The sequence below is a fragment of the Sinohyriopsis cumingii genome, chromosome 11 (genome assembly GCF_028554795.1).
Source record: "Sinohyriopsis cumingii isolate HCF-2022 chromosome 11, ASM2855479v2, whole genome shotgun sequence".
Lineage (NCBI taxonomy): Eukaryota > Metazoa > Mollusca > Bivalvia > Unionida > Unionidae > Sinohyriopsis > Sinohyriopsis cumingii.
This window is the reverse complement of record NC_142971.1, coordinates 36,624,951-36,635,731: the sequence shown is the minus strand read 5'-3', so window position 1 is coordinate 36,635,731 and position 10,781 is coordinate 36,624,951. Positions and strand designations below refer to the sequence as shown.

The 10,781-nt window shown below is 35.4% G+C and overlaps 1 protein-coding gene across 1 annotated transcript; it reads right to left on the bottom strand.

Moving 5' to 3' along the window:
• Positions 1-5,396, bottom strand: LOC149787919 (uncharacterized). Its single transcript, XM_089974169.1, has 4 exons — positions 5,038-5,396; positions 4,104-4,334; positions 2,665-3,118; positions 1-507 (listed from the first exon to the last, which is right to left on the bottom strand). Exons 1-4 carry the CDS (start codon positions 5,297-5,299, stop codon positions 504-506), a joined length of 951 nt encoding a protein of 316 aa, XP_089830295.1. The 5' UTR covers positions 5,300-5,396; the 3' UTR covers positions 1-503.
• Between the last annotated feature and the right edge of the window lie 5,385 nt (positions 5,397-10,781).

Sequence of the window (10,781 nt, the reverse complement as noted above, 5' to 3'; positions counted from 1 at the left end):
TTAAAGTTTAGCCAATTTTATTCCAAAAGCTCGACATTGTGAGCAAATATTACAGAAATTTCAAAGGTAATCATGTAATAAATCAAAATCAACATGCATGTATTTGACTAATTGTATATACAATTCACCGTATTAAAACAGGTCATTACCTGAACGAAAAAAGATAAGCCGGTATCATCGGCAACAGAAAAAACACACAACGATCATCTATTTATAAACTTGTCGAAAGTCCGGTTTTATAGACATCGGATCGGTTGTGCTGTATACCGATTTTCCGTGTATTCTTCAACAACATTAAGCTACGACATGCAGTTAACATAAGTAACCAAAATTTACGAGCTAAATAAATGTCCATGACAAGAAAGCGGAATAACATTACATGTTCATTTTTCCTCGTAATGCGCAGGCCATTGGTCATTTATATCCACTGAATGAATAATTGTTTTGAGTCTTCTAATATGGTTTCAGAAACTGAAGCATCCGTCTTTCCGATGTTTTGACTCTTAACTGAAATAAAGAAACAGAAAGCTATATCACCCTGACCGTAACCACTTGTAAAGCCGCATACGTGTGTGTGTGTGTGTGTGTGTGTGTGTGTGTTTTAATTGAACAAGATATTCATTTTTTATTCTTAATATCTTTCACATCATCATCATGGATGCTCTTCAGGTATACATAGAGGATATTTTTCTTTTCCTACGTTCATATCGGATTCATTTAATTGCTTTTTACAAAAGTATGATATTTTAATGAGCAAAATTATGGAAAACAGAACATGAACAGCTTTTGATACAGTAAACTATACAGTAATATTCCATGTTACCTTGGAATAGAAATTTTCGCTAAGCCAAAAAATGGAAGGCATATATTCGCAATTCAATCACAGCATTTATAATATAGTCACTTGAACTGGTAGCCTAAGTATTCTTCCAGAAACTGAATAACTTACATCCATCTATACAATTCACAGACTACGACAGATAAATAAATATTCCTTGTTCGGACCTACTCGTCCAAATATTTGGAAATCATAGCTGTCCCAGATTTAAATTTTTTAATGCAAAACATATAAAATCGAAAATTCCTTTTAATCTTTCGTCAAGAGTGGTATCCGTTGCAACGGACAAACATAGACAAGAGCAGACTTGCAGAAGTAAAACAATATCTGAACTTGAAAAAACATCCAGAGGAAATTATCAATCAAGAAATACTGGGGCGAAAAGATAGGGACAAATAAAGCGAGACAACCGTAAAAGCGTCAACTCGTCATCAAATGGAAATTCCTTTAATTATATCTAATAACGTACGGAGCAATGATGTCTCCTGATGGTACAAACATTTGAAAAATTAATTCGACGTAGTGATAAAATGAGAAATATTTTGAAACGAATGAAAATTAATAATAGCAAGAGACACCAGAAAAAAATTGAAACAAAATCTGTCCAAGTCTAAATTTAACTTCATTGAAAGAAAAGCTTGAGTAACTAAATGTTGTAAAAGTAGATGCAAAACATATTTGAAGGTAATATAAGGAAACTTGATTAAATTTTAAATTGGTTAGATACTTATAGTTAAGCATGACATAGATTGCAATTTTTAATAAAATGTGATTTATGCACCGATTTGTGTGAAATGGTTTTAAGCTTTTATATAGGTCAGATGAAAAATGAACTAAAATAAGAACGACAGTACATAGAACACAGCAACATAAGATCTCAGATTATTGAAAGTTAATAAACATCTACATAACCGTTCAAAAGGAAACTTTAAAGTAATTCCCTTGTATAAATTATTTACCCATAATAATTACTTAGGAGAGGAAAATGAACTTAAATTTCATGGGCATGCTACCCCCATACCTAAACAGTTCTAACTAATTATTCAAGATTCAGGAAAAATTAAAACAGAACGCTTTGTGTAGCATGAACTCTCATCAACACTGCACTCTTTGACGTTTGTTTCTAGCAATTGGATAATTACTCGGGTTAATGAATATTTCCCGAACACCGACTTCCCATAATTAAACAAGTGATCACAAAAGTCTAATAAATCCTTAAAATAGAGAGGGATATACAAATGGCGCATACCCCAAATTTGTTAAAATATAACAATCTTGTTTCTGTTTCCAAGCGATTTGAAGATTATTATTAGTCTTGTGCACAGACCTTCACCACCCTTTTGTAAAAAAAACAAAATTTAATCGCGTTTATTGACTGATAATTAAAAACAAAACTAAATAATAATAATAATAATAATAATAATAATAATAATAATAATAATAATAATAAATAAATAAATAAATAAATAAATAAATAAATAAATAAAAGCTCATTTTTACTTTTGCAGGTAATACTTCTATAGGCACACACAATCATGCGTCGCATGGTAAGATGAGAAATCTAATATTTTCACCTATGAAAATATATAGGAATTTATAAATATAAACCAATTTACCGATAATTTTCTCTGTTTTACACTTAAAAATGTAATAAATCAGCATACAGAATAACTAAATTTGTGATTAATTTTGTCATGACCCTGTTTTCTCTTACGTTCCAATGGTCTTGTCAAGGCATCACTCTCCGCGATCTTTATAATTCGTTTTCATGCCAAGTTTTTTTATTATTAGACCGTTTAGTCTTTTACTCAGATTCGTTAACTTACCAATCGACTCTCTCCCCGCATGGACTGCATGCTTCTTTCTTTGGCCTGCAATACTCGAGTTTAGAATCATACACCTCTCCAGCGGTACATTTAACAGAGTTAAGAAATTTGCCATCTTTGCATACAACGTATTGGTTACAGCGACCAAAATCGTCCAAATAGAATCCATCTGGCTTTCCCGTGCAGTCTGGCATCATTCCTCCGTGCGCTTTGTCTATACGATCCAAACTTGTGCACTCCTTTGTTTCGGGGTGGAAAATCTGGGGTTGCCCCTCAGGATCATTTGGGCATGTGCTCTCAACCATGGTGCGTCCTTTGTAGCAATGTACGAAAAAGGGGCTCCACAGTTTCTGCTCATGCACATTCGGACCCTCTGGAAGATTCTCGCAGCTCGGGAAACGCAAGCTACAGGGGACACAACTAGCGGCCGAGCATTTATTCTTACGATAGTCACCTAAGAAACAAATAGAGATTGGTGATGACAAGAATATAAAAAGAAGTTTATTAGTAAAATTCCACGGTATATCACACACATATTTAAATGATATTAATCACGTAACTTTCTAGCCCCACTTCGCTAGAGACCGATGCATAACGAAATTGGCATGATTTACTATTTGTGGAACACTTTGCAAATTAGTATTACATTGTTCAGAACAGTCTCACGTGCTTCAGCTGAGTTAAAATTCATGCGATGGAAACCCCTCCGATTATATCATTGCCTACAAGTTTCGAGATGTTCCAGAGTAAGTAAATTCTACCAATTTCGTTATGTTGTTGTTTCTGGTTTATCAGCCAGTAGAAAGTTTAAAATCTATGAGAAAGTAATTTCTGGACGCGACGTGAAACATTTCAACAACATTAACCTTGAAATTCTTTGATTTTACACTTTGATACAGGATAGGCTATAATTTTGTTTTTGTAGAGGTAGAATTTTTCAAAAGTCTCCATAAATGGTACCTGAAAAAATACAGCATTCATGAACTCCAGACCCCCCCCCCCCAGGTAATATCTTATAAGATGGCTCTCAGTTGTTCTAACACACATTAAAAATATCTTAAAATATATATAAAATATTCTGACGTTTTTACGACCAAATTGTTGACTTCCGTGTAAAAAAAAATTTGGCTTCCATGCTCGCGATTAGTGCTTACGTGTTGGAAAGTGCAAAAGCCATAATCACTCTTAAATGCTTTGATATGCAGTAGTAAAAACTAGTGACTTTTGTCATATCCATAATGGTTTATGTGCACACATTTCAATTTTCTTCTTCATAATTTTGCTGTCATTAAAATCGAACTGCAAAGTAGTATAGTACAAGAATGTGCACCAAATACTAGTTCTACACAGCAGCGATAATCCTTAATTCATTTTGATGTAAACTGATACACGGATATCAATGCTTTTAATGTGCAACACTTTTTATTCAATTTACTTACAACCAGATTTATGTTCAGTTCTTTCGCCACAAACAACCTTGTCAAAGTCCTCACACTGGTTAGTAACGGTTGAAAACAGCCTGGGGTAGGAACATTCATCCATGTGCTGTTCAAAGTAGCGAGGAATTGTCTGGTACCTGACACTACAGTTGTAGTATAGTTGACACTCAGCTAAATGTGGTATGACCTTAGAACCAGTCAGGCATTTCTCCTCGATGGTTTCAGGTTCTTCTGCACACAAAAAATGTTATTTGTTTAACAGAATAATACTGTCCATAAAAGATATACTAATCTACTTTCCTACAAGACATAAAATAAATAATGTCAGACATTAAATATAGCTCAGGTTCTGAAAAGTCTCCACAGAGAAAGTCACATGCGAGATTAATAAACCGTCTGTAACGTACCATGTGGCCAAATTTGACGCATTGTTGATAACAAGAGAAACAAGCAAAATTAGTATGAACAATAATGTATGAATATTATTTTTTTCTGTTTCTCATATGGCTGATAATATCATAATCAACCATTGGAGTCAAAATCATGGACAACATTATTTTGTGAACATTGTCATCTAGAAAGGCAAATATCTGGTAAGATTAAAGGGAGTTTTCGAAGTAAGACTGATATGTTGGAGACAAATAACTATCGCAAGTCCCGCTCAGTTATTGTGCACTTTTCTTGTAACCATGAAAATACTTCTTACGTCAAGACAGAAGTCAAAGGGATTCCACCGGATCAAAGAAGGAAAACGAAGTATTTGGGAACATAAGATCCATGCAGAAATGGGGTCATCCTTGTTATGTATGTATGTATGTATGTATGTATGTATGTATGTATGTATGTATGTATGTATGTATGTATGTATGTATGTATGTATGAGAGAGAGATCGAGCGAGCAAGCGAGAGAGAGAGAGAGAGAGAGAGAGATTACTCTTGCTACTGGTCCCGTGTGTCGACTTTGAAGAGCAAACGTCGTATATGCTCCCTTTAGGAACACAGGAATGGCTAATTGTGCTAAAGAGGGATCCCTTTGGACAGTCTGGCATCTCTATGGCCCTGCCCCAGTTGCAAAGATAGTACCCTGAGCAGTCATCCTTTGGGATCAAGTTGAATACTCCAGACTCACACTGAGGCTTAGACAAAACGTGCAAGCATACTACTGCTAGAACAGCAAGTTGGAAAAAGGAATTCATCTTCTTTACTTTAAGCAATGAAAACGTTCTTGTCGATGAAAAGCAGACGAAAGAGGATTGACACTGATTTTGGTAGAAGAGAAACGCTCTACTTATACTATGACCAAAGTGTGGGAGTTGCTTTGATTTAGGACTTTATCAAAGGTAGCTAATACATTCACTCCACTTAATTATGAGGAGTCCTGTATTGCCTCAAATAGTGCTTAGTGTTTTGGGCACGAAATATGACCCCCACTTTAAACAGCTCCCGACAACCCAGGCTTTTATCTTGTTTGCACCCTTTACATTAATATCCACCTACTCGGCCCAGACATCTGTATATTCATCCGCAAGTGAAATGTTTGAAAATACATGTTCGGAATGCTTCAGGTAATATCGTCCAAGAAGAGGTGTGCATGATGTGGATGGAAATACTAATCGAAACAGAAATATTCTTATTAAAACTTAAGATGAAATAATATATTTGGTGGTCAAGAATGCAAACACTCCTTTTATTTTGAAAACTCCGCGACTAGAGAAATTGCAGTCACCACACGCTGAGAGGGTATGAATAAGGAGTAAAAGTTAAAAAAATGCAAGTCAACGGAAATCCAGTCTTAGTATTTCGTATTTTATTAATTGTTTTGAGGCGTGCATTCAACTTTAAGCATGGATGTATTTAAATATAAATTGCTTAAGTGACGCAAACAGATAAAAAAAAGAATTGCACGTACTTCTTAGACTTTGAAATTTTCTTTCTTTTTATAGAAGAAAATGCCAGAATAATTTGAATTGTTCCTCTGCTCGCGTCCATCACATTTTCGCAGACACCTTGGGTAGAATAGCGCCGATAATGCTCTTATTTATATATTGATGAGGTGGAAGAATGGTTAGTTTCACAATAGAAGGCACAACCATTATGCTAGCTTTCACTGTTAATTTGACTGATGTTGACTGGTCCAGATATATAAATATAAGTAATAATGGCAGCAATGGCAGCAATAGATGTTGTTATTGTTGTAGTATTAGTAGATGCTGATGTTATTGTAGTAGTAATAATATTGGTAATATTAACATCAATGTTAGAAAAGTAATTAAAAATGCTGCTGCTGACCTTTAATTTACTAAATACTAATGTAAATATGTGTGAAGACGGTTGCAATATGCTTGTTGCTTCTGTGTTCTGTTTTCTTGTTTCATCATTTAGATCGTATTTTCCAATTTAGCAAAGTCTTGCGGAATCTACCGCATGTTTATTCTTCTTATGAAACCCAGTTTTGATAAAAATTCCAATGTGGATAAATACATAAATTACTAAAGATACTGCAAACCGGTTTAACAATAACAGGATACAACGCTCATTATTGGTTTATAAATTAAACACAAGCAATTAAAAAATGACGGCTTTGGAACACTTTGTAGGAGACTCGGCGGTAAATTATTTAATTCCATCAGAAAATATCAAAATCACTCGACATTCCAGAGTCAAATCTCTGCGTTGGGTGTCGTACCCGCTTGCCGCGCCCGTACTCCATAACTTTCGGAATGTCATTGCACTCTCATACCTGTCGAAATCACTTTCATCTTTAGAAGCGCTGCTATCGATTTCCTTCTCCGTGTTAACATCGTCCTTCAATAAATTTGTACAGTCGCCGAAGGACGGCTTTAGTCGGGTATAATGAACTACACTAGGCTTGTTTGTTGGAGATTTCTGAATGCGTCATACAAAGTCACTGAGATATTTCACAATGAGATAGAGGCCATCCCAGTTTGATTGTAATTTAGGACTAATCTCAATTTTCTCTTTCTTGGTTTATACGCACAAAGCATCACCAGTCTGTTACGTTTTAAAGTTTGTACCCGAGTCATAGCACCATTTTCGCTTATTGCTCGCTGTTTTTAGGGGCTCTCTAATTAGCCTATGGGCTTGATCAAGATAGGTCCTTTAAGGGTCCTTTATTTCAACTATATTCAAAACTTTCATTCAGTTCATTTTCTTATAAAGAAATACTAACCCTGTAGAAAACATATGAGCATAAAGATAAGAAGACCATTTTAAAATGAAAAGATATTCAAATTGTTAAAGTTGTTAATTTATTTACTGCCAATTTATTTAATATAATTACCGGACTCGGACTGTAAATATCAAAATCGACCATAATACTAGTACACATCATTATTGAATTATTTTGGTGTTGTGTGAACTGATAGAGCAGTGTCTCAACAGTAAAGAATTGAAATGAACTGTAATGCACTATATCTCCTGTATCCACTATATATAAAAGGAAGGAATGTAAAAAAAATGCTCTGGAAGGATTGTTAGAAAAAATGCTCTGGACAGCACTTAATGAGGAATTCTTAGTAAGGTATGATGATGGTATCTCGGTGGGGGTATCTCGGTGGGATATATATCATCAATGCATCCGTTTCCGAACTTACAAAGTTTCCACATGATTTGTATTTATGGTATTCCATGGTACTAGGCGGGTACCCATGATTCACGATAGCGCATGGATAACTGTTGTCTCTGTACGTGGGCTATTTAAACAGTTCTGAATAATTTGCTTCCTTCTTTGAACCTGTCAATCAACGTTTTACTGACTGATCGACAAAATAACGTTCTAAAAAGTACACTGCACTGCACTTTCAGATATATGTGTGATTTAACATAGTTAAATGACAGATATTTCCATTAGTACGGATATTAATTCGTCAGTTGTTCTTAAAGCTGTATATTAAAGCATCTTTTGGGTCCTGTATTTGTCGACATCTGACAAAAAACGACTGAGGTCGAATATGCCAAACAACTTCTCGCCAAATATGAAAAGAATGTTCAGATATATTTGAGTGCGATTGTCACAGGTGATGAAACACGGGTTTACATTCTCAAACCCCACTCATGCCTATCTACCTAGGTGTCACTCGACTCTACTCTTTCAGTACACCAACATGTCATGAACCTATGCAAGGCTGATATCTGGAGCTGGGACGCATCAGCTCTATTCGCAATTTTCTTTCAGTTGATGCCACTAAAAGATTCTTAGTTCCATTGTACTGGGCTACTGTAATTCACTTTTATCTGGTTTTTCTTAGTATCTACTAAATAAATTGAAAATTCAAACCACAACCGCTCGGATCATTCTAAGAGTACGTAGAACTGAGAACAATTTTAGAATTCTTTTTATGTGGGTCAGTCAGAGTGGCAAAGTCCTCTAAGGAAAAGGAGAAATTATCATCAGCTTAGTTACACCAATAGTAATATTTAATAAATTAAAAACATCATTGATAAAAAGATTGAAGAGTAAAGGTTCCAGGATTGACCCATAAGGAATCCCTTTTGCAATGCAATCGATCTACTCAAGACAGATTTCAATTTGCTGATTTTAATTTGACTGATAGGTCAGTAAGAGTCCTTCTTAGCCTTGTGACATACCATAATTCCTTAACTTGCAACCTGGGATAGCATGAGAGATATCGTCAAGAACTGCTACATGTTTGTGTTCGTCAAGGAACTTCTTTAGCCTTCAAGTAAATGTAAAGGAGTTGTCTGGGAACCATGACCATATGTGTTGAAGAGTTCTCAAAAATATACGTTAACTGACTGTTGATTTATCAAACATTTTGGTCATGATAGGAAGAAAGTTGACAGGTGTATAGTTAATTTTATCAAGAAGATTGTTCTTTTTAAATATCGGAAAGACTGAGTTCCTTCACACGATCAGGGAAATATAAAGGTTTGTAAATTAAATCTGAAACGTGGCTAACAAGAATTATATATATATATATATATATATATATATATATATATATATATATATATATATATATATATATATATATATATATATATATATATATATATATAATAACATGACTTTTACAGTGTTGGTATAAAGCCATTTGATATACCAATCATGAAAGAATGACAAAAGATCAGCCATATCAATTTCGTTAGGTGTTCTCACATCAAACCAGCCACGGGAAATCTTTTTTGGTACGGGTAATAAATTTGCCACAATATTTGTTTTGCCAATCATTCTCGAGCAGACCCAGATGGTGGTAGTTGCCGCACTCTCTAATGTTTCAACGGCAACTTCAACTTTCCAATAACAGCTGGAACTGTAATATATTTGGATATAACCCGTTCGGAAACTAAGCTCTTCTTGTGCGTGTTTGTTTATTATATCAATGTGTTTTACCTCCAAGTGTCGCGCTATTTACCAGTAAGAGCAAGTAAAGCCTTCGAGATTCCCCTGATGATTTATCTGACAATTCTTTCTCAGAGTGTAGGATTAACAGCACTTAGTTAATGGGCAAGTGGTTCTCTGGGCGTAATATTCAACCGTGTTCTAGGCTTGCAGGAACTGCATCAATGGATGTGGTTTTCGCCATGATATTTACTCTTCAGTATTCCTTGCAGCATCGCTAACGCCATCAAAGTATATGTTTAAATCCTGATATCTTTCTCTTTTGAATATATATTTTCAATAATATGTCACTAACACTTTCAAAGTCATTTGTAGGACAGCTGCACACAGATAAAAATATTATCAACGACTGAAATACAGACTATTTAACAACGAATAAAACGCGGATTCTTCCAGAAACGAAAACAAAACAAACAAAAGTGTTGGTATCAACCGGGGTACAGCCCGTCGGCTTGTCCCATGCAATCCGACATCAGACTGACACATTGTCAAGGAATTATCCCTAGTGTAGAGACGCTTTGGCGAGATTCGGGAAAGAAGGTCAGGGTCCATACTGGGTGTCCGTTGTGCACCAGCCTTAATGAATTAGGCTTTCCCTGTAGTAAACTGAAAAAAGTAACGTATCCATCGCTGGTTAGCATTAAATTTGTCCGAAGACCTTCTCAACTCGGGATTATTTCACCGCAGTGGGTGGTTGTGAGAAAGCAAATGAGTTAGTGACACTCCTGGAGACGTTGCACAAAATATATCTGTACCTTTATGTACCACACATTGAGGTGACAGATAAGTGGGTTGGTGGATGACGTGAGCTCCTATATGCCTGTATCTGATCTGTTTCCGCAATATTTATTCGCTGTCGCTTATGATATCATAAATTGACGCAACGTAAGATCGAATAGCTGGAAAAATTCGATTATTTAAAAGTATACGTGACGCAAGTGGCTGGAAAATAAATGCGAAGTCTTTTGGATGCCCATCTGAGAGTTAAATTTTGTTTTCAAGTTGGATCCGGTTTCTTTTTAAAGGAATTCAAGCAATCATATAAATCCCATCCAGTCAAGAAACATATTAGTGAATTTACTTTAGTAGTGAAAGGGGCCACTTTACGTACAATGGGAATTAGCATTACAGACCCCCCCCCGGGGCCACTTTACGTACAATGGAAATTTAACATGGCGAAAAATCGTGGGCCACTTTACGTACAAAGGGAATTAACATGGGAATAAATCGTGGGTCACTTTTACCGACAAGGGGAATTTAACATGGAACTATAGTGTGGGTCTGTTTAGCGACAA